The sequence below is a fragment of the Melanaphis sacchari genome, unplaced genomic scaffold (assembly GCF_002803265.2).
Source record: "Melanaphis sacchari strain LSU unplaced genomic scaffold, SCAv2.0 Contig80_pilon_pilon, whole genome shotgun sequence".
NCBI lineage: Eukaryota > Metazoa > Arthropoda > Insecta > Hemiptera > Aphididae > Melanaphis > Melanaphis sacchari.
The window spans coordinates 917,691-944,882 of NW_020271570.1; the positions used below are offsets into that span (position 1 = coordinate 917,691).

At 23.1% G+C, this 27,192-nt stretch overlaps 1 protein-coding gene across 1 annotated transcript; it reads left to right on the forward strand.

Moving 5' to 3' along the window:
* The first annotated feature begins 1,797 nt into the window (after positions 1-1,797).
* On the forward strand, positions 1,798-13,198 carry LOC112601988 (trypsin-like). The gene is made up of 6 exons (XM_025349896.1): positions 1,798-1,831; positions 4,875-5,095; positions 5,283-5,396; positions 6,179-6,375; positions 6,454-6,744; positions 13,099-13,198. The coding sequence occupies exons 1-6, from the start codon at positions 1,798-1,800 to the stop codon at positions 13,196-13,198; spliced, it is 957 nt and encodes a 318-aa protein (XP_025205681.1).
* The last annotated feature ends 13,994 nt before the right edge of the window (positions 13,199-27,192 follow it).

The window sequence follows — 27,192 nt, forward strand, 5'->3', positions numbered from 1 at the left end:
TATAAATATTCTTATATTTTAAACAATTTTCCACATTTTATTTTACAACATTTTATGCAATTTATACTTTCTATCATTTTAAAAATTATATAGTTATACAATCTCCCTAATTTTACAAAAAATTGTACACCAATTATTTAATTTTTTTTACATACATTACATACAATTTTGTTTTGACCGGAAAGGAAAAAGTACGATTTTGATCAAAAATGGTCACACTCATTGTTCCAGAGGTCTTTAAATTATTTGAAACAGATTCAAATAAATAAAAGGTAGAAAGTAAGTAAAAGTTCTACTATACAGCAAGTGTTGAGTGTACACCGTTAATTAACATCACAAAAAAAAAAATTTCAGTTACTTAAAAATAGCTAAAAAGTCAGAAATTTTTGAAAATTTTAACACGTAAAAATTATAATAATTTATATATAATTAATTTTTAAATCATAACCAAATAAATTAATCAGTTTTGTTAAAATCTGGTTTAGTGTAAACATTTCCGTTTTCCCCAATTTTTAAGAAGAGAACAGAAAATTGTTTACATTTTACTCTCTAAAGTACTAACTAAATTTTATTCCCAGAAATTTCCCTGAAGTTGAAAATTGAAGTAATTCTATTATTCTAAGAGGTGATAGCATACGAAAAAATACACACATCATTGTAAAATCAATACATTTATTGCTATGCTCGGAATTTAAATAAACTGCAGTATATACTTTTTGATCATTTATATAAAACTATTTTATATTAACCTGCTATAAAAAGTTAAGTATCATAAATATTGCAATAAAGTCAAGGTATATTATCATTAATTTTGTTATACCAAATATATAATATTGGTATCATCAAAAAATACCTTATTTAAATTTTCATATTTTATACTTATATTATGTATTCATATTATACCTTAAAAGATCTAACTGAAAAAAATATTCATTTTATAATGAATATAAAAAAACAACTCAACAACTCTTCTAAAGAAAATGTGTAATTAATTATAAAAATGTATTAGTTTTTATCTTATATTCAGATAATTATATAATGGATACACCATACTAGATACATTTTTTAGTATCCCATATTATTCTGTAATTAGTGTAATTTACAAGAAATCAAAATCTGAAAAAATAAATAATAACCTAAAATTACTGTATTTAAAATAATTTAATTTATCATTCAATCCTATAATCTAAAAATCACATATCAAAAAATTAATAATCATAATATTCAATAATGTATTTATAATTAATTTGATTCCTAAAGATAACAAAATATTATTCTTATGACTTATAAATAGCTTTGTATAATTTCATTCGTATTGTCTGTATCATTATAATTTATACTATAACTTAAAATATTAAAATCTTGGTTGTATAATGTACGTACACATAATATATCATCATAATATACGTATTTTATTTTGCATAGATTGTCTTGAATGTTAATATTTAAAAAAAATAGTATTCAATATTAGAATCAGAACATAATTTGAATGTTAAGGGTACTTAAAATATTTAAACATTTAAGTATTAAATACATTTGATTAGGTTAAATATTCTTATGAATAGTATTTAATTTAGTGTTTTACTGGTTGAATGATCCAGGTAGGAAGTTAAAAATCTTGGCTACTTCTTTTAGGTGGTCAGTTTAAATATGTTTAACTGCAAAGGTAATTACTACAACTGGGAAACTATTCTTCTCTTCTAGTGAGGTAGGTATTAATAATCTTATTGCGATAGTAATATTTACAAATACATTTAAACATTTTAAACAATAAAAACTAAATAAATAGTCAGGAGAATGATTCCGCTGAAACTACCTGTTAAAGAAAAAGGTTTGTATCGATTCCGCCGGCTATTAATTTTGCCAGCTGCTGTTAATAATATTTACACGTCGATTCCGCCGGACACTGTTTATTCCTCCTCCGTGGAATATGTATTTAAAATATATTGCAGCGATTCTCAAATTTTTTTAGTTTACGTTACCCTAAAAATAAAAAATGAATTGCGCCTCCTATGAATAAATAGATAACAAATGTATAATATTTAATTATAGAAATATTTTTATTGTTATGACAAAATTAATCAACAATAAATATAATTAAATTTCTAATTAAAGTATTATAAAATTTTTAATTTTTATGAAAAAATTAACAATAACTATTAATATTAATATTTAATCTTAATGCGAACAATGTGGTCAAACGTTGGATGGATGTAGTAACTTTCCGGAAATTTCCGAATCATGTATAATACATTTACAAGAGAGGGTTAAACAGTAGCCGGCGGAATCAATATATAGATATTATAAAGGGTAGCTGGCAGAGTCAATAGCCGACGGTATCGATATACGCCCAATAGTCGAATTGGACAATATAATAGCCATAATCGTATTTAGTGATACTATACTGAGTTTGAAAACAATTGAAAACACGAATATAGAAGATCTTCATAACTTACATATTCATAAAGATATAATTAGAATATCACCTACCAAACTCAATGGTATTCTTATTTCTTAAATGTGATCGACTCGAATCTTGTATAGTGCGGATATCAATCACCACATCTATATTTCCAATACTGCCAATTAATTTACTTATAAATTATTTGATTGTTTGCAGTGTTTGCTGTACATAAGGTGTCAAATGAGTCACTATTATGGGTATATTCAATTTGAATTCAATGATATATCATTGTATATGAAAAACGATTCTGAACGGAGACGATTCGATAACCTTTATCACAAACTATACATCGTGATATTTTCTTTATAAATATATATATATACATAGCTATTAAAGTACATTGTGTTAGTTTTCATATTATAGAGGGTTGATATTTTTTTTATCAAAAATATTGCATTTATTATATTATTAATATTTGATTTTTATTTGATAATATGTATTTATACAATATTACCTATATCAACTTAAATAACTCAAAATGTAATAACATATTTCTGTAAACACTATAAAACAGTAAAAGTAAATTCATAGTATAAATAGATAATATCTTAAAATAAATAAAAAATTTCATTTATAATAATATAAATTATAATATACGTAAGTTTTAATTTTTGTGAATGTTCTTGAATTACAACAAAATATTTAAGATCGTTAATTATGGTTTACAAAAGTAGTTTTTCCAAATTTAAGCTCAAAATATGTTATAAAAAATTAATGTCTTTTTTTTTATATTTTATATTCAATGGTTCCAGTATAAACTATTGCTGAGTTATAAGAAATCTTGTATTACTTTTCAAAACTTAGATATGCAGAGAAACATTTTTATGAATTTCTAACTACAGAATGATTTATTGTTTTTGAAATTTTGGCAAATGTTGTCAAAATTCTAACTTGAAATGAACATAAAAATATAAGAAAAATTTAATTATGTTGGATCAATTATTAAATTTTCAATAATTTTGATCCAACGAATAGTTTTTTTATTAACATTTATAAAAAATTAATTCAACTTTCTGATAAATTTATTTTTAATTTTTATTTGAAGGTTTAAAAACTTATTGAGAACAGATAACATTAAATATAAAAATTTTAGATATAAGAACAAATAACATTTTAATGAAATTCTACCTATAAAATTATTTTATAATTTTTGCGAATATTATGAAATTTTTTAAATTCTAACCCTAGGTGCTTATAAAAAACTATTTCGACTATAGATTTTCAATATTTTTCATTTGTGATATTAAAAACTAATAAGCTTTTTATAACATTATTAAACATGTCTATAAAAGTTTAAGAATAATCGAATTAATTTGAAAATTTGATTGTAAATATAAAATAATAATATAAAATTTTAGTGAAAATTTTTCAAGTATCTACAGTTATAAGTTTTTACTTTTTTAGTTACATAAATCAAAAAAAAAAAAATAAATCGATTTGTCAAAATTTGGATATACAAATTTCCATTTTTTTTTTTAAATATATATATATATATTTAACCTTAATGATTATAAAAAAATGTACTGAGAATTTTTGATTTGACCTATTCAAGTAAAAATTAAATCCAATTTACTATCCACCTTCAAAATTGTAAATTGGAACATTTTATCGTCTACTTATCTTACATAGGTACATACATAAAAAAAATACACATTATAACATTATAAAATTAATAAATTTATTCCTCCGCTCAAAAACTAAAAATATCACTACTATTTAAGAACTAAAATTATGTCCATTTCAGTGATTGTAGTCATACCTTATCAAAATGTAAAATATTTCATGTGTTATTTATATGTAATTATGAATTAGTATAAATTTGTACGCAACTCGTTCAATGAGACAAATTCGTTTTTTTATGAGAGTTTTTTGTATGAGAAGAGAGCTGGAATAACGTTTTTCCGGCCCTTCACAATTGTCTAAACACGAATTTTAGAAATTTTAAATATGAAAATAATTAATAAAAAATCGAGTCCGCTAAAAAGTAGAGAGGCAGCGTATACACGTTAATTAAACTATGATTTTACAATTCCATTTGTATTTAATGAGAAGTAAGAATTATCAAATAAAAAAAAATTCAATTTTATTTACTTTTATTTATTTTATTTAAAATAAAATTTAATGATTATATACTTGTATTCTTACATAATTTCAGCTAAACTTTTAATAATATTCTTTTAAAAACAAAATACTATAAAATATAATTTTTATTGCTTATTATTTTTATTTTTTTATTTTTAAATAAACAATGTCGTTATGTAAATTATTTATTTTTTTTTTATGTAATTTTGTATCTTGAAACTAAATTATTTGGTTGTTGAGAATATAATATTATATTATATGAATTCTGTACTTCTTTTAAAAACCAATTTTATGAACTTTTCAATTATTACAATTTCATTGGTCACAGTTATTGATGGATTCGTAATCAATCAATCACTACCAATAAAAAATAATAAAAGAGTGACTAGGATTGCGAACGGTGAACAATTTGACCAATCCTACTATCCTTATGTGGTTGGATTAAAAATACAAATTGTTAATGAAGAAGCATACTGTACCGGTACTTTGGTATCACCAATATTCGTGTTAACAGCTGCTCATTGTATCGAGGGAGCAAATTCCATAGAGGTAATTATATTGATTTAATCATGGTTTGATGTAATACCATTGTTAAAAAGTTTACAATTTACTTACAATATTTTGGGACATACGTCTCACGTCAATTCAAAATTAGTTTTATTTATTGTAAATAAATCATTATATATTTTTATAGTATTATAATAATATAAAATATAATATCAATATTTTTTGTAAGGTGTACGAAACCGATCCGCGAAATGAGATTGGTGAAAAAAGAGAAGTCATAAAATTATTTAAACATTCATTATATAATGATACAACTTTAGTTGCTGATTTGTGTTTATTAAAGGTTTGTGAAAAATTTTATTTTTTCACCAATTTATTCCACTACATTTATTTATCTGTTTAAATGTATTGACTTTAGTCAAAACAATTATTATTGTTAAAATATTATAGTAAGTATAATTACATTAATTAATAACGTAACAATTGATTCAATTATATATTTAATTTACTATATAATAAACTGTAAAAAAAAAATACAATAAATTTAATTATTTACAAAATTATTCATGAAAACTAAAATTGTATAGATAAGATAAATAACATAAAATAAAACAACCCCAGTTTGTAGTCATAACTGAGTACTCCACTGTTTTATTGTGGACTTTCATATTTTTATCTAAACTAAGTTATTAAGAATATTCAGATTTTTCAGTACAAAATTTTTATACAATTGAACTTTTTACTGAAGAAATATTTTTTACGACGATATTTCTTTTTAAATTGTCTTTTAAATAAATTGTCATTCAAATATTAAGACATATTTTAAACAATGTTTGGAGATAAATTTATATTTTTACTGATTAATTACATATCTTAAATGAATATTTAAAAAATTATCAAATGCTTAATATTGATTTGAAAAAACTAAATTAAATGATTGATCTGAATCAGTAATAAATAAACGTATATACATAATAAATAATATTAAGTCTCAGCTTGAAAATATAAATTTTAATAATATATTGACAAAATGAGGTTTAATTTACTACCTACATAATATGATAGTAAAATCGTTAATTACGAGATTAAATTAATCAGTATTAATTAATTATTTTTTATCAATAGATAAGCGAACCATTTAAAGACATTACTAGTTACGCAATTATTGCCGGTAATCCGGAGCTTTTTGCAAACGAAACCTCATTGAAATGTTTTATATTTGGTTGGGGTAAAAATGAAGTCGGTTACCCAAAGCATAGAGCAAATGTAGCTTCTGTTTGGGTAAAGTATGGACCTGATGCTTGTAAAGTACCGCCAGACAAGTAAAATATATTATTTTTTTCAGATTGTTAATATATAATTTAATCATAGTACTATGATCGACTATGGCGTTTTTACAGTCACTATATAAAAAATATTGTTAAAAGTACGTGGAAAAATTTTTTGTGTCCAATACCCAATAACCGTATGGCATGTATTGGAGATAGCGGAGGTGCTTTAATGTGCCAAGGATTCCTATTTGGTATTACCAGTCACGGTTATAACTATTATCCTGGAATGGGCCATTTAAAAACAGAATGCGGCGATACTCGTGTTCAGACTAGACATATATTTATCTACACTTATCGGAACTGGATTGATGATATTATTATACATGGAACATCTAACATATTAAAGTTCGACTATTTAATGTTTGTTCTAATTAGTATTTTTAAGTTTGTATTATCGATATACACACAGTAGTTTTTAAATAAACAAACAATTATCACCAATACAAAATTTAATTTATGTACCTACCATTAAATTTTAAGTAATACATATTTATATATCAAAATCTTAACAATTGGCTATTACATATGAAAACTAAAAATTACATAAAATTTCAAATAAATGACATTTTTACGTTGTATAGTTTTAAATAACACTACATTATATTAAGTAAAAATATTTTCCTCAAATCCTTTAACTAAATCATGTAACCATGCAGAATAACATCTATTAACTTTTAGCATTTTTCTAAAAATTAAATAAAACAGCGTTCCTCAAAAACGAAAATACCTCATGTCACGGTAGTGAAACAATTGACTCAAAATGACTGAATTCTTTTAAAACGTGTATCTATCTGCTACATAGGTAATTGTAGTCCACAAATTACAACATACAACTACTTATCCGATAATACTAATCAATTCAACATTAGAAGATAAATTTGATCTATATCTATTCTCGCTGACATCGTAGTATAAAAATGATTTATAATTTTTATATATAACATATTATTTTATAAACATAATATTAATAACTAAAAAATGTTAATGAAACATAAATAACGACAAAAAAAAATTTGTGTGTTAATTCTATACATAACAATAATATAAAAATATTACATAGACCGATTACTTTTTATTGAACCAATAGAAAAAAAAAAAACAAATTCATACAATAAAGTGCATTCTTTACACATAACAATATGAAGAGACCACTAAGATGATTTACTGTAATATATCAACTACAACTTCACCATACGCAAATAAAGCAAAAACAAAACAAACATAGCTTACTAACTAATAAACTAATTCAAAAACATACACAGAAGTTGGAAATAAAATAAAATCTTTTTTTTTAAATGTAACCATGGAATAGTTTTTTTTTTTTTTGTAATTTAAAAACATTCGAGTGTAATCTTTGGCTCATAAACATATTTACAATATATACAGTGGCAGATTTAAGATTTATTTAGGAGACCCAACATTTTCACATTAATTTTTTAAACACAATTTAGGATTTTATTTTAAGCCTTACAAATATAATCTAACTACCAAGAGGTAAAAGAGCTGGGTCCCTCGAGCTCTGTCACAGATTATATGCATTTTAAAATTAATATCTACCAGGTAAACAAAATAAGACAATGTGTTCAATTGACTCATCTATTTTAACTATCGAGCTAACCTACTCAGTATAAATATATAGTCATCACATTAATCTGACACAATTTGATGAGAACAAATGACAAATAATAATAATTATAAGTTTTATTATAGTAAACTAGCTATCAATATATTGTAACATTTAAAAATAAAATGTATTTAATTTTGCATTTACACCAAAGATTATAACCGTTTTAAAACGGTTTAAAGCAATACGAATAAATAAAATTAAGTTAACATTATCAAGCTCTAAATTTTCAACAGTTCATAAATATTCTGAAAACAAACCGCTTTTCTCACGAGCAGTCTGCAAAATGTCTTCTTTACTGAATTTTAATACATATACAATATATGCAGGATTTCTCTTAAATTAAAACGAAGTTGGTACAACGCGGGATTTATTCTGTTTCCTTAATTATTTTACTATTCTTGAATTAATATATTATTTGTGTTATAAACTAAATACCTTTATCTTAAAGCTCACAAAATGTATGGCTTACGTTACATACTTTTCATTGGCCTACATATTTGCTAATACAGACTCTAATTTACGCACACCAGCGACGCAAATATCATAACGCGGTGGTGGTCTAGTGGTAGACGGTAGTTATATAGCCACTGCGTGTAATTAACATAATAACAAATTAAACAGGGCAACTGGTGAATGGGGTGAGCAAACGACTGGTTGAGAACAGCGGCAAGGAGGGTGTGGTTGAAATTCGCTCGTAATTTATGAACGTCCGGGTAATTTTGTGCTGATTGTGAATGGGCGCCGCCGCGTGTTATCTGAAAGGGGGTTAGTTAATGTCCCGTACAAGTCCGAAAAAATAAAAGTCAGTTCTTACACTTGGTTTTTGGCTGAATAATAAAAACTACTAAAACAGGAATACATGATAAAAAGATACAGACATTTGTGTTCATTATATTCATGCCACATATACTCTTAACAAAAGGAATTAAGGGGTAAACCGTGTTAATTTGTAAACACTTATATTTTATTCTAAAGCCTACCTATTGTGATATGGTTCAGAATTTAGAAATTCATACATTCATTTATTTCTATATTTTACACAAAGTAAAAATTACGTTTGGTATATTATAGTTGGACATTTATCTTTGTAAATTTAACGTAAATACGTCAAACATTAATTGTATTATTTGTACCTGAGAATTTTTCTCGATAAAAAAAAAAATAAATCATTATACTAAATACTATTGTCCATCTCAATTAATATTTTATGTCAATTTTTGTTTTATAAAACATAAGTGGTTTAATAGAGTTAAACCAAAATACCTTCCTAAACTCGTGCAGAAAAACGCCTAACGGTATAACGCATTATAATCAATTATCCAAACTACGTGAAAGCTAGAACTAAATAGTTAGAAAACCCCGAAAGTCTACAATAAAAGTTCTATGTATTCGATAGGACTCAATTATTGAAAAAATTTCCCTTAATTTTGGTACATATATACAGTTTTACTTAAATTTATTCTATCGTCATTGTATTCAATATTGAATAATGTATTAACTATACCCAAATTACATATATTACCATTAAAACTTATTGAAATACCTTTTTTATGTTAAGCTAATAATCTTTGATATTTTAAGTTTAAAATAGATATACAGTAAGTCCTTGTTTAACGTCGATTCCTAGGAAACATGACGTTAACCGAAAAAAAACGTTTATAGAAACACTTTTTACATTCAATTTACTTATTATAATAGATTCCTATCAAAAAATAACAATTTACATATTTATTATAATTGTACGATCCAATTGTTTGTATTAAATTATATTAAATTACATGTTATACTAAAATTTAACTAAAACTTATAATCAGATTTCCGTGCGTATTTAAAATGCATTCCTTAAACAAGAAAAAACGATTACAGAGAACATAATATTACCTAAAATAAATAAAAAATAGTACCTACTTACAATTTAAGTCTTGTATATGGTAGGTTTGTCAATCAAAACGATAATAGTAATACCCGAGAAAGGTCGATGAAATGAAATTACTTATTGTAACGACTTACACAAAATATATATAAATACGTCATACAACAAAAATTTGACAAACACGTGTATTGTATACGACGTTATACTGAAACCGTCTCAGTGATAAACTAAACACTAGAACTTAAACTTAAATGATACAATAGTAAACCAACGCTAAATGAGAAAACGATAGACGAGGACTTACTGTACGTGAAAATCCTTTTTTTTAAATTGATTTTTTAAATTTTTAAAATTATTTAGAAAAATAAAGTTTTCATTACATAATGATAATTTTAAATTTATAATTTGAGTATTAAAATTTAAAATAAACCATTGATATTACATTTACTAAAATTATTAAAAATTATGCTTATCATAACAAACACGATTTTTTTTCGCCATAATAGACAACTTTTGAAAATAAATAAAAACAATAATCTCTAAATTGAAATAATTTGAACTTATAAAACAAAAATATGCTTTCTAATCAAATAAGGATGAAAAATAAAAGTGTGATAAGCCGAAATACATTATAGTTTTGTGTACAGCAACATTAAGTAAGTTGTTTGTATACAGCTCATTACTTATAAATTTCCAACATAAAGGTTAAACATGATATTATATTATTTCTAGAACCCAAATCAATACGTAAGTGTAATAATCTTAACCATCAATAAGTATTTTTACTTTTTTTTGAAATGAAATGAAAATGGATATTGTAATGCTGAGTTAGGTATTTACACAATCGCTAAACATTAATTTAATTAATATTGAGCTAATGATCCCTTAAACATGATTTATTGTCCCGTTATTAGCTCATAAAATTTTAGTGAATCATTAAATTAATCAAATTTTTATGCAACCTGGTGTAATAATTTAATTTTTTTTTACATTTAATTTTCTTCTGTTTATTTAATAAAGTTCATGAATTTCGTTATTTTTTAATTAAAAATAATTTAAAAGAAAAACTAGTAATTTTATTTTGAGTAGTAGTAATTTTGTTGATGTTAAAAAAAAATAAAAATAAAAAACTTTTAGAAATTCAATCCAAATTCTTAACATGTTTACAAATGGACTTAAATAAGTGATCAAACACAATGTTCAAACATTTTTTTTTTTTTTTAATGTGTTAACCTTTAAATTTAAAATAACAAAAAATTAATAAAAGAATAAATTATGACTCATTACAAGAAGGCACAAATATATTTTTATACGATTTCAATAGTAATGTGTATACATTCCACCATTTTAACGCATATTCATATATTGTTTATTAGATGAAAACGGGTAATTAAATATCATTTAAGTGCTTTTCCCAAGAGTAGACGGTCGAGTGTGGGAGAGAGGGAGAGAGAGCTTTGTTTCAACACAGTTGTAGTAGGCAGCTGCTGTAGGGTATGATGGTGTTACTTTGCGGTCATGTCAACCCGCACGCACGACAACATTTAACCCTAAATCGTTACCTACCTCGCGGTATCTCAAATAATTTACAAACAAGTACTTCCAAGTACTATCCTCCTCGGTGTTGGAATTAACATATTTAAATATATAAAACGTTTAACTAACAGAAAATGAACAGAAAAAAGAAACAAAGAAAATGTATATCTATCTATCTATCTACTGTATAATTAAAAAGTAAAATTAACCATCGGTTTACAAGATATTTTTCTATAAAAACATATAAGCATTTATGGGTGTTTCGTATTGCTCTCAATCTCTAAGTTTACATCATAAATATTTATGTTTAAAAAAACTGATCTTATAAATATTAATAATATTTAGTAGAAAAAATTGCACTTAAATCACACAGTCCACGGATAATGGTAAATATTTATAATTTATGCATAACTAAATACACTATAAATTTTATCTTCATCACACAAACATAAATATATATTTATATTATGTAAAATATTTTTATAGGGCATTAATATAAGCATATTATATAAATTAAAAATTATTTACTTAAAATTAATAGAAATATTAATTTATTTATTGCTTATTAATTATAAAAAATTATTGAATCTCTTATTTGACAATATATTATCTTAAGAAATACCTCCTCTACAGGAAATTTTTGATATTATTTTTTGTTTTTTTAAGAACATAATATCTATTGTATTTAAAATGTTTGTACAATGATCAATAGTTATTTATTTTAATTTACTATTCCTGATTTATGTTAAATTAATTTCCGTTTACAAAATGAATCATATTATAACATATAATTTTTTTTTTTAATTAAATATAGTAATGAAATAAATATAATAATAACAGATACTAAAATGTATTATCATATTATTTTTTGCTTATATTTTATTATACTAAATTAATTTGAAATTTCACATAAAAATTTTTGAATGTCTCAAAATATTGTAATACTTGTAACATTCATTTTGAATTTCCCTAACACCATTAATCACTGTAAAAAAAGCATTCGTCTGAATAAAATATTTTAGTTTCTAAAATGTCTTTATAAAGCTTTGAAACTTAAATTTAAACTTTTACTGTTCCATAAAAAAAAGTATAGTAGGTATACAATACTACACAATAATACAAAATCATTGAGTATCGTTACATTTTTAGCACTAAGAAGACATTTTTTTTTAGGAAATATTATACAAGTATTATTATTAATAAATTAGAATAAGTACATGTTTATACTAGCAAAACAATAAAACTATTAATTTCAAAACATTGTGTTATTTTTGTATTTAGAAAATAATATTTTTAAGCAGTGGAAAGTGTCAAACATTTTCAAGTAGTAATTCTTTAGATAATAAATGAACACAAATAATACAATAATTATTTTGCTTTGGAAAAACGCTAAATAAAATATTTTATCAATCGTTCATTTTTAAGAACATTTTGATTGTGTTAGAGTACACCAAAATCCATTCGAAATCCTTTATAAAAGTGGGTTCATATAAAAAATAGTGCTTCATTAGACAATAATCATCAAATTACAATTCCTTCAAATGCCCTTCTACGCTTTATTGCGTCTCAGTACGTGCTTTATTACAGTATGACACTGTTATTTAGTCACCACATATTGTGCTACAGGAGACATCAGATGAATTTATAAAGTACAAAATCGGTATTTTAAGTTTTCCAGGTTACTGTTTAAACATGGTCCATCTGGTTCACGATTACAGGCCTATAAACGAGCAGCTTGGTCTTCAAACATGAGCTGTCAAATGCACTGTCTTCATTAATTGTTTCAATTTCAAATTGATAGATGATCGCATTAATGGTTAGATTTATTATATTTCAGAACAGCTCAGTATTCGTATTACTCACAATACTTGTATTAGATTTCGGAGTTTTTTTTTTTTTTTACCGAATGATTATTCGGTCTAATTTTACCGCAGATGCACCTTTCATTAGGATGATGTATAGAGCCAATGAAATTTTTTTTTGCTGTATCCGAGACTAATATTTTATTGTTATTTCTCTACTGTTTATAATTTAACTGTAATACATAAGATTATCATTATCCGATATATTGAGATTTATTACTGTTAAAAGTTTTTTGGCGTTCATATTTCATAAATAATAGTATATGATGCAATTTTATAACAATTATTATATAATATTATTGTAAGTGATGTATTTAGGAAAAAATTGTTCAATCTACCAAAATACTAATTAAGAATAAATGTACCTTAGTACTTGGTATGCATAAATTATAAGATTAAGAATAAAAAGGCTTACAAAATAACACACCGTATACGTTCATAATAATAAAGTGTAATATAATATATTACATTTTATTGATATCCATTTCTATGGCCTACTTAATAATTTTAGGAAACTGATCAATAATAAAATAATATATTTCAATTTTTATAGTAAACAATTATAATGAATAAAAATTAATAAATGTTATTATCTATTTTATTCACATAATATTTTAAATATAAGACACTGATAGTATCTAATAAATTTTCAAACACAACTTTAGCAGGATTAGATTTATTTTAAAAATTATTACAATATAAACAAACCATCAATAAAACGTTTAAAATAAACATGAATATTTTGATTATATAATCGTATAATTTAAACAATCATAATAAAATGTCGTATAGAAATATTAAATACCAAATAATTTTATTTAACTTTATTACAATATTAAATAGATCGACACATCTAAACTGTAATTTAATAATCAATTTAAATAATTATTTTTTATTACATAAAAATCCGATAAAATAATATGTGTTTGACAACATATCAATATAACAAATAAAAGTTTATACTTGTACTGCAAGTGTCACCACATTATAATAACAAGTTGAAAATAATCATATTATTAGTCTTATTATAAATAAACTAGATTATATTTGAAATATTAAATGATTTACACACAAAAACCTCGAGTTTCTCCCTTTTAGAACAATTTACGATCGCTAATGTATTTTTAAGGGGTTAAAAAATATACTAGGTACTGATCATGAGTCCCGATTTTAAGGTTTATTTATTTACATCGAAAAACAGTTGTAACTTGTAAGTAATGATTTATGATAGAAAAAGTACAAAATATATTTTTTTGTTTGCAAATGTTTAATATGGAAATGTTTGAATGTATAATATTTAGAAATATGTCGCTCCGTTAATTTTCACCTCACAAAATAATACATTGCTAGGAGAAACTATCATCGCTCAATTTCTCGTACACATCTCCTTATAGTGCATAAAAAAACGTTGCATTTTTTCGTTACTCTAATTTTTTTTTTTTTTTTTTTTTTTTTTTTACCCAGAAATATAAGACCATATTATTATAAATATCGATCGGTAAATTATTTTGTTCAAATAAATAGCTAACTAATAAATAATAATTAATAGCCTTCTCATAAATCGAAAAGTTTATATTATAACAATTATATTTTTAATATACCATAACATCATAAAAATATTAAATCTTAACAATTTTCTAAAATACAAATTAAAAAATTAAATTTTAACTATATTTAAAAACCTGTCGGTATCTATCAAAATTTTGAGTTTATAATGGAGTTTTTAAGATATATTACGATTTGGACAATAAAAAGAAACCAGCAGGCCATTGGTCAAAGGTTTTTACTTCTACTTCTTCAATAGAGTTTTTGGACATTAACAGATGAAGGACCATTAAATAAAAGCAAAATATATCCCTCTACCCTCTATTACTCGTGAGCGCGCGCCATACGAGTACATGACCAAGATAAATACCATATCATTATATGTATAAGCGATACTCAGAATTCAGTTCATTACAGTTTATAAGAAAATCAATTTCACTTGCTAAATAGTCAAATTATATACGATTAGTGTAGTCTGACGATTAAAAATAGCATTTATTAAATAAACAATTTTAATATTGCAAGTTATTATTTATAATTCTTAAGAAATTAATTTTTAATGTTTCATTATTTTTAACATATTAATTGTGATATATTTCTCTTACTTTTTTTGACTAGTTATTTTAAAATCTAACCTTTTAAACAGTTTCAGTAATTAGTAATTTTGTTCATCTAATGTTCTGCTACTCTAATTAAAATATTTATTGAATTCAGTAGAGTGAATAATATTAAACTGATCGATCTAAAAAATAAATTATTAATAGCTACAAACTATTAAGAATTTAGATTGGCTAATACTTATAAATTATTATTTTATGTCACATGCATCAATGCACATGCTTGTATTCGAGATGATAACAATTTAAAAATTAGTTTTAACCATAAAATGTTATGAGTTACGAAAAATATCTATTAATATTAAACTTCTGTGTAGGCTATAGTTATGTTGTTTCTATAAAATCTAAAATTGTTTCATAGTATGCCATTTAAAATTAATTATTTGGACAAAAAGTTCATATTTTTTTAAAAATTCATTAAAGAGAGATTCACTAAAATTGTAATATATCAATACAAACATTTATTTAAAAAGTCATAGATATACACCAAAAAACCAAACATTTTCATATTTGTTTTTCTGTAAAGTATAACAGTTAATATGGTTATTGAATTATAATTGATATTGCTTCTATACTTATAAATAGATTTTGATAATATAGAAAACCTCATAACTATAATATTTTACAATACAAATTACATTAAAAAATTGTTATAATTAAAATTATAACACGATTTTCTAGAATTGTATGTAGAATAATTAAAAATTATACTCTGTGTGATCTCAATGAAATTGAATAAATAAATTTTAACGAAAAATTTTAAAAGTTTTTTCAGCCATTATTTAATCAATTACAAACATTCTTAAGACTAAGTTCTTCATTTAATATTTAACCACAAAAACTTAAATTGTAGCTACCATCTTCGAATCTAGTGTTAATGAAGTTAAGCGTATTTTATAGAACTTTTAAAGCTGTAATCATTTTAAAATTTAAAATGTGTACCTTTTTTTAAGTATTATTAGTGAAAAAATCCTGAATTCAATACTCTTGACTTACTTAAATAATTCTAAAAATTAGATAAGTAATATTTTTTGAACTTAAAAAATTTAGTTAAAATGTAGTTACAAATGATGTTATAATACATAAAATAGTAATCTACTAGCAATACAAACTAAAAATGCGATCTAACCGCCTAATTTAACCGATAAAAGGTATTTATTTTTTTCAATAACAATACGTAGTGCATTGATGAGCACCAATTATCAAAGTCGTGCATTAAATATAAGTATCAGATATTATAAATCTTATTAATAAAGTCACTTCAAGTACAACAGAAAACTATAATGATGGAGTAATAAAAATTAACCAAGTATTAAAAGATGATCAAACACATGGATTTGGCCATCCATGAATTTGTAGAAAGTTTACAACTTTACAAACTTTGTATTTAGATTATATATTTTTTTCAGTTTTTAAATAATAATAAATTGTATGTTTTATTTGCAAATGAATTTTGACAAAATACAAATTAAAATCCTTTAATAAATAGTACATTTTCAAATTTCTATGAATAATATTAAAAAAATAAAATTATATGATGGTGTTAATCATTTTTGACTATAATAATATAAATTGCATACAATTATTTAAAATTATAAAAACGGGTCAATCACATAAAATATACTTATTACTAAAAATATTTCCATTTATTATACTATAATTATTAGTATATGTTACCGTTTTCCTTTAATTTTTTATGATAACACTAATAGTTCATTTTTTTTATCATTTGCAATACACACGTCACACACTCATATATTAGTACCAGCTAAAATATTTAATAATCGTTATTTTAGTAAATTATTTTAAAATTTAAAATACGTAACTTAAAGTCATATCACTGTTTAGCTTCACAATACTCGTACAAACCTACTATCTTGATATTGTTAGATATATATAGGTACATTTATTTTCTTGATTTTTTTTTTATCTGTATAAATATTGTTAAATAATTTTACTTTAACATAAACTTATTATGATAAAAAATATTTAAAGTCTGTATAATTTAGAAATAAAATCAAACAAAAATAAATAAAAAATACACATTGAAATAAATGATTTAGAAGATTACAACCAATTTTATTAAATATATAGCTATTACATTTTTAAAAATTTCGAAACAAATGCATATGTATTACTTACATATTTATAATTAATGAATTGTAAAAAAATAAGGTTTTTTATATTTTTATTTGTTATTATTATTAACTATTATTGGCCATTGGCTGAAATATGATTTTTTAATAATTATATTGATAAAATATGTGAAAACATAAACTTATGTATAAAAGATAATAAAAAAATATTGGTACATTACATAATTAATCATAATTGGATACTTTAACAAGAGCAGAATACAATTAATAAAGTATTAATTGGATAAGTATAGTATAAATAAATATATTATCTAGAATAAAATGATAGTTATGCACCTACTTATAAATTTTATAGATAAATAATCTATTGTACCTAAACCAAGCAAAATATTTATACATTGTTATTTTTATTTTTCAAATATTATTGAAAACATAAAAAGAGGTAAACTAAAAATATAACAATTAATAAAATAAATATAAATTTTAACAATGAGCGATAATAACGAAAATCAAATATATTGTGATGTATTAATAACATTAACATGATAATAATTTTAAGTTATTTTTAATTTTTACGTGACGTAATATAAAAAAAAAAAAAATTTAAATAAGTTTTTACTGCATTATGAAATTTTTGAAAAATGTTAACACTTAAATATTTAAAAGTATATAAATACAAATATGAAACCAATAATTTTTTTCATCAGTTATTGTGTGCAATAAATTGGAATAAATTTTTAAATTTATTCAAAGAATACAAATTTAATATCTTATAATGTCTTATACTTTTCTGATATCGTGACTACCCTATTATTCGACGGTATCAATCACGACTACTTACAGTTTTTAATAATAAAAATCCATTGTTAGAGGAACAACACAGTTTATACTTTCAAGAATTATTTTTACTCTTTTGTAATGTTTTGAAAGAAATAATATTTTTTCATTTATGATTTTTTGCTTTTTAGCCATTTCCAGTCTATAGCGGACCTCTTCACGTGTTTTTATAATTTACTCTTGACATCATATTATAATCATGCAGTAGCCAACTCCATCTCTCTATAACAACACATAAAATTCAAAGCCCATTAAAATAAAATCAAGACATACTGGTTCTAAGAGAAATAAAAATAATAATGATAAGTGACTAAAAATTAAAACCCTAAAATAAAAGTAAGATATCTACAGAAAAAAACATATTTTTTATAGCTGTTTGTAGTATAGATATCGTCAAAATGAATAAGAAAATAAAATATCCAAATCGAAAAATAATTTTATTCTAAGCATATTCTAATAATTTTATTTAATATTTGTAAAAAATTATAAGAAATCTCATAGCATTATTTATTTGTATTGAATAACATTTAAATAGAAAACAAATAATATTAATCAAATGCAATTAAACATAAATTATTTTTGAAAAAAAAAATGTAGTTAATAAAAGCTACTAGATGGGTTAATTTTACTAAATACAGTTGAATTAATTGTTTATTACGATGCTGTTTATAACAATATTCCGAGTAAAACGATTCCAAGTAATTTATTTGGTTGATTTTATATCTTTTGTGAAGTTACTTTTTGTAATACAGGTTTAACGAAGCTCGGTTACAACGATGAGATTCTCTAGGTCCCTTGAAGATCGTTAAAAACGAATTTGATTGTATTTTTAACAAAATATTTTATTAACAAACACAATCAAATAATAACAGAATTTTGGCCATAAATAATTTGGTGTATTTCTCAACAAATATTCGGTGTATTATTTTTTGATAATATAATAAATATAAAATCACTAAATTTGTATTTGTTATAATACTATTCACCGTATAAAATAATAACAATGCACTTTATGCGAAAAAAAAATATTAATATAACTCATAAGATAATTGTTTTACCTTTAATATTATACAATACATTTCTTCTAAATTAGAAACATTTCTGTCCAGTGACCTTGGATTGAGATTAAGGTTCCCGAGAAAAATTAGAGAATACTGAAAAATCAAATTTTGACAATTTCACATTATTAATCCTTTCATTGTGCGTTCACAATACAACAAACATTTTTTTAAATAGCAAACATATTTTTTCAAATGGGTATTTATAAAATTTAAAATGTATACATATAAAAGTAAACATAAATTGTCAATTAGGTAGTATTTTAATCTAAATTCCGTGTTTAGAATCGCCACATAAAAACCTGGAAATTTTAAAGGTTAGCTGTGAAAGGTATGCTAAAACCCAATAATTATCGTTAAATAATATCAAAATTATAACTAACTTAATATAATATTTATATTTTATAGGAATAAAGGATGTAAAAAAAAAAATGCATTGAATAAATTAATTTAAATAGTTTGTTGTAATAACACCAAATATGTACTTATTGTCATATTATTATATTATAATATCAGATAAATAAAAAATGTACAGCCAATTGTCAGAATCTATAAAATACATAAATACCTTTGGTAAAGTATTTCAGCAGGAAATTGAAAAAAAACACAATTATGGATAATAACCATTGGTATTATATAGCATTTTATAAACACTTTTTTCTGACTAAAATAATAATATTTATGCAAAACAAAAATATGATAGTAATAAAATATATAAGCAATACAAAAACTTTAAATTAATTTATGAAAACTCTGACATAATACTATCTAAAACAAAAATTAACATCTACGAGTATCTTCAGATAGTATTATTTTAACAAATATTATATATTTTTAATTTGTTCATAAATATTGATCTAATAACATACGATGTTCTAGGATGAAGATTTAATAATCTAATATATCAATCACGTAATGCGATAATAATAATTACCAAGTAACAAAAAAAAAAAAAAAAATATAAGAAATTTTGATTTTCATAATTTACGGGAAAATGGGAGGGAATGCTATTAATACTGTTAATATAACAACCGAAACCACGATAATTTATTCTAAGTATGTTTTTTTACTTTGTCCACTCCGTGAATATAATTCATTGATAACAATTGATTTCGTGACACGAGTCCCGGAAAAAGCTAAAACAATATTCAAAACGTCCGGGGCGTCTATGTAACAACATCATATTATAGTCGTGCATAAAGGCGTGTTTGAAGTAGGGATAACACCAATTAATTTAAAGCGTCCTATCAGATGGACTCACGCAATCATCATAAATCGCGGTAGTAATGCTGCCATCTTCCTGGCAAAATTGTTCCGGCCCAGTGATATAATTACGGACGAAAGACCTGGCCGTTTCCTGAGGAAAAGATATACCCCTAATACCGTAAAACTCGCATTTTGCTTTGTGTGACGGGAATTAATTTTTGTAACCTACATTTTAAAACGGTAAAACGCTATATTATACCGAAAAAACAATTAATGTATACCGACCAAATGATAGCGGTAGTACTTATTATCAGAGTTGTATGTAAAATATCAAGTTTTTGTTTAATAACTCATGTTAAACGATATTTTTATTTATTTATTATTATTTTTTTTTTTTTATTTATTTTTTTTTTTGAACACATAAATTAATATTTTCATTAGCAAATAATCTGAGAGTATTAACTGAAAGATTTGGATACTTACCAAATTAATAAGGTGTTCATCATCTAGCTCAGAGCTATACAAACATTTACCCATATTGATTGAATATCTCTACTTTATTAATTTTGAAACTTTCTAATTTAGTTTATTAATTTCATTACAGCACACTCAATTATCTCAAAACTATCATTTTTTTTTTTGCGATAATATTACATAGAAAATTCAATATTTTTAGATACTTAGAACTTTGCTTATAACCATTATTTTATCTCACTAAAATATTATTGAAGTCTAAAATTTCACAGACATGTAAAATCCACATCCTTCATAAAGTTCTTTATGGCCAACATAATTTTTTCCTACTATAGATAGTTTTTTCAATATTATATTATATAAAAACCAATCACTTAATTAATTAGAAATTGAAAAATGATATTCACAAACTTTAAATAAATTTATTAAATAAAATAATTGGCTACAATAAGTCTATAGGTATAATGGTATCAAACGTCTTGGATGCTATTTAATGATAATCAAAAATTATAATTACTGTTTAACGTTTGTCACCTACCATAATAATTATCTTCTACCCATTCTGTTTCTTTATCCCACTCTAACATATTAAAATCAAATAAAGCATTGTTGTAACTTGGAGGTGTTTGAAAAGGGTGCCACAAAACTCGCTAAAGTTTCATTTTAACACAAAGCCTCAGATAGTCACAAGATTATTTTATTAAATAAAAAAGATCGCTGGTTATAATTATTACTTTTTTTATCGATCGTTATTAAAATAGTGACTATACTATAAGCAAATTTATAGCACTAATTAATAATCATATTATTTAATTATAAAGTATTGTAAAGACTTGCATAATATATTAATAATTATGAGTACTTAAGTGCGGAAATATTATCATATTACTGAAATATAAAGTACCTATTATAAGAAATTGTATAATATTAAATATACTATAATGCGGAAATAATATTATGTTTTGCTGTTTAAGGTTATTTTAATTTAAAACATTTTTTTATTTTTTTTTTTTACTTTGATTTTTATTTTTCCAATCTGTTATATATTGAACAATAGATGGATTTCACGTTATGTCGCTGTGAGTTGACAGATTAAATAATCATTCCGTTGGTTGAACTTGGTATTAGTTTTACGGTAAATAATTTTTACATTTTAGATTCTTAGTGGAACAATTTATTAGCTTTATTATAACAATATTTTCCTTAATGGTTTTAGTTATTAATTATTATGCTGTGGTTCAAAAAAAAATAATAATAATAATAAGATTAGAGAGTTGAAATGTTTTCCCATTTAGTACAATGTACCTGCAGGTACATAATATATTATTATTTTCTATTCACAGTTAAATATTACAATACAGTAACACTTGCAAAAATTAAATAGATATTTCAAATAACGAGTTTATATATTTATTATAATTATTTAATTTTTAAATATAAATCAACAGATAATATATTTATAAATTAATCATGTTTATTTTTTCTATTGAATTTAATTTAAAAAAAATTACATTTATTCATACATATTATTTATTATTTTTTCCATTTTATTATTTTTAATTTATATTAATAAAATTTTCTATTTTTTTTTTTTTTTGCATGAGATTGTAAAAATGCATTTCAACAAAGAAGTTTTCTGTACTGTTAATATAACCCAACATTTCTCATTAATTTATATTTTTGTTATCCCACAACTATCATTAAAATTTATCGTTATTAGCTGAACAAAAGAGCGATTTGATAGAGAAAAATTAAGCGTCTCAACAAGTGGTTTTACTTTGATTAGTTTAAGATCTAACCTAGAGCCGACTGAAAACATGTTTTCAGCAATTTTTACTGTATTTAAATTAGTTTTAAACTATTAACACAAATGAGTTAGAAATATATTCACATAGGTACTGACTTATTAGATACTAAAAATAATATGAATGTATGATGTAACATTATGTTACAGGATTGACCAACCTGCGGTTTGCATCATAGTCAGATGCCACTCGCATTTTATTTATAAAATCAAAATATATTTATTAATACTATGAATTTTAATTTTTTTTGGTATATATTAATAAATATTTATCAAATCATAAAAAATGTATTTATAAATATTTTGATTCTTGGTATCGTTGCTTTTATCCACGTAGCTGTAGTTTGCGAACATATTCATGATGGCCATACTTATAATATTAATAATATTATTAATTTGTATAATACAAAAGTTATTTATTATTTAAGTTTGACAAGATAATCTCTGTTCAAAATCGTTCTTCATATAATACACTTATAAAACATCACTGTATTGAAATTTAACATATAAATTACAGTGACTTACTCAATGATAAATTACACTAAGAAAATGTCAACTCTTACATAAATAATTTATGTGTACATAAAAATAAAAGATAATTTGATAATCTATACTGACCTTTTTACTTGACCATACAATTTAGAAATGTCTAAAAAAAACTATTGGTACATAAGTAAAAATAATATAACTCATATTACACGTTAACTTTCAGGAATATTTTGAAAGCATTAAATATTTAACAAATTTATAAATACCAATTAAACATAATAATTTAAGAAATTATTTTTACAAATAATTCAAAAACGAATAACTATAAAAACTTTAAATTATTACCAACAATTGTCTAAACATATCATAATTTTATTGCTTAGTATAATTATAGACATTTAAAACTATTATAGTTTATTTTGATAAAATTTAGTTTTTTATTTATGTAATAGCTTTAAAATTAAATACAAGTAATTTTATCAACGATTTTTTTTTTTTTTTTTGAACAACTGAATTGATTTTTGAGTAGGTATAAAAGTTTTTCAAACTCTTAGCTATCAAACGATGTCTACTTAGATAGAAATTTCATGTGTAGGAGTTAACACTATATCATGTATGTATAAGTATATAAATATCAAATTTTTCCTACTCTTGTAGGAGTTTACCTTTTCTCTTGATCCTTACTATACAGCATACCTAATCTTTTGATTTATTATCATAAAGAATATATAATATGTTTAAATGAGCGTAACCAGGATAACTTTCGTTGTCGTTAACTTAGCTGTTTCACGGAAATAATAAATACGAAATTAATAATTGTAAATTCAGTCTTGATCACTTTTGTTGATATAAATACGTACTTGGTTAACTAAATAAAATTTTATTTGCAGGCATCAAACAAAAAAAAAAAAAATGTATTTTATCTAGTATAAAAAAGAAAATTTCTAGAAAATACTTTTAAATAAGACAAAAATATTTATTAATTAATTAATTGGTACTTACATAGAATATACAATATTAAAAAATAACTAATTTTATATTTGAATAAAAATTAAAATGTTTATACGTATTTAACTATGAATTTTCCTAAATTATTTAACAAAATGAAAAAATATAACATTTTTAGATAATAAAAAAAATCATCCTCTCGCCTTAGAGAATCTTCTAAATAATTATAATAATTAATAATTAATATCATACCAAGTTTGGTTTTATATTTCACTAAGATAAATATCTTAGAGAATTTTTGTCTATGCTTCCTGGATTAATCATTTTTGAAAATAAATACAATTATTGTATACATATAAAGACGTAAGATAACCTCTTTTTAAAATTTTTAAATGCATTCAATATTAATTTATTAGTAATACATTTGTTTATCTAATAGAAATAATTTAGGGTCTTGCATACTCGTGCAACCTAATTTCAGTTTAATTTTGTCAAATTATGATTCTTTAATAATTTAGTAAAACATTCTAATCGAAACTTTCTTGGTTGTACCAATCATATTTTCATTAGTGATTCCCCATGAAACAAAAATATCGTTAAAACTAAAAATTATGTACATGATATTATTTAGTTAGGATATATATTGCTCAAGTTGAGCATTTTAGTAGAATTTTCTGATTCAAGTGTCTGACCTGAATCTGACACTAATTTGTCCTTGATATATCTAAGTTATAATAACATACAGAACTTTACTTTAAAAATTAATGGTTTATACCTTCGTTCAATGGTATCTACCTATTATGTAATATAAATACGTATTATTAATATATTATTACAATTTAAGACATATATCTTTACGAAATGAAATGAAATATAACCATTCATAACAATATAACATAATTATTACGCGTCTGTCACACTATAGGTACCTAGTGTACCAGACTTGGTATTTCAATGCATGGGGTCCCGAGTTCTATGTAGGTTATAATATATTATGTAATATATTTATATGTATATAATATATGGGTAAGTCATCAGTATTGTTCGTACATGTGCACGTGCAAGCGTGAAGTCACTACACCGCGAGTAACACAAAAACATTAAGACCAAAAGCCGAGAAAAATTACTTTATAAATATGTTCCAGATGATACATTTAACATAAGACACTAACTACTCGTATTTAAAAACTATTAACGTTTATGAACATATTTTTCTTATATAATTTTAAATCGTTAAAAAACATTTCAAAGAATATATTTTTTACTTTTTGATAAATGCATTTGTTTTCATATTTCAACATAGGATATTTATAGAGTACTTCTATGTATTAAAATAGAATTTTGAACAAGTATTTTTTAAGTTTTAAGAATTTAAAGATAAGTTGAGCGGAATTGTATACCTTCCAAAATGTTAGTCTACTAATTTGCTCGTAATAAGTAGATACTAAGTTATAACCAATAAGATACTTGTTCGAAATTTGATTTTAATAAATTATAAAATACATCGATTAATATTCTGCTTATGAATATAAAATAAAAAATGTATACTGTGGCTAAAAAAACTTAAAAAATATTAAATTAAATACAAATCCGAGTTAGCCAAATGAAAATTAGATAGACTTGCAATTAATGTACTAGATAGAATATACATGGTTTATAGGTACATTCGTGTATAATGACTAATGAGTAATGAATATAGGTATCAAAAAAATAAAATTGCAAACTACTAAAACAGTTGTGTATTATTGTATTTTTAAAAAAAATTATGTACATGATAACTTTAAAAAAATCCATTTTAGCACATATATTATAATTCATAACTAAAATATTGAGTATAGTCAATTAAATAAAGTATTTGCACCAAAATTGACCCTAAATATTTACAACATGTATAATTTACACCAAAACTTTTGAACTGCGTTTGTAATTTGCACCAAAAATAAGGGTATATAATTTACACTATCGTAGGTAGTAATAAATAGGAAATGTAATTAGCACCAAAATCAATTAATATGAGATAGGTACTATTGAAAGAATAATCGTACAATTTTTGATATTTAAGCATATTATATTAAAAAAAAATAATAAAACAAGCTGATGTTGCATTTATTACCAGATTAGTTAGATTACACTTTATGTTTTGATACTAACAGGTTTTTTGTATTTGTATGCAAATAATTCAATGAATTAAGTTGTTGATATCAATTTATTGTTATACTGGTCCAAAGTAACTTGAATTTGATTTGTTCGTTCGCTTGTTTAAGAAGTCATTTGGTTAGGTTCATGTAAACTCTATAGTTTTATATACGTATCTGTTTGAAAATCGGTGAGAACTCTAATGAAGTAAAAAATTTTCTCAAATATCGAAACTTGTACGATTATTCTTTCGATAGTACCTATCTTAAAATAATCGTTTTTAATTTTGGTGCAAATTACATTTTCTATTTTTTACTACTTACTATGGTGTAAATTATATACCCTTATTTTGGTGCAAATTACAAACACTATTTTTAGCTAGGTACCTGCAGTGGTGCAAATTACATATATTTAATTTGGTGCAAATTACGAACTTCCAAAATATTATACCGTAGATATTTACCTACACAAATGTCAAATACTTACAGAATATTGTAAATTTTATGACTGCTATAATATTTATGACTGTTTTATAAGTGCTACAGTATTCTTATATTCGAGTTATCTATCCTTTGTTTGAGCATCCGCTTTCTAGTGATCCAACTTTCTTCACAAAAATTATTGATAACCAATGTGATATTATCGTCATTCATAAAGAAAAAATTGTATATGTGTAAAATTGACAAATTAAGGTTTTTGT

Coding starts and splice junctions, on each gene's coding strand:
- LOC112601988 (XM_025349896.1), top strand. CDS start 1,798: ATGATTCCGCTGAAACTACCTGTTAAAGAAAAAG. Junction 5,096..5,282: donor AGGGAGCAAATTCCATAGAG/GTAATTATATTG, acceptor ATTTTTTGTAAG/GTGTACGAAACCGATCCGCG. Junction 6,376..6,453: donor TGTAAAGTACCGCCAGACAA/GTAAAATATATT, acceptor GCGTTTTTACAG/TCACTATATAAAAAATATTG.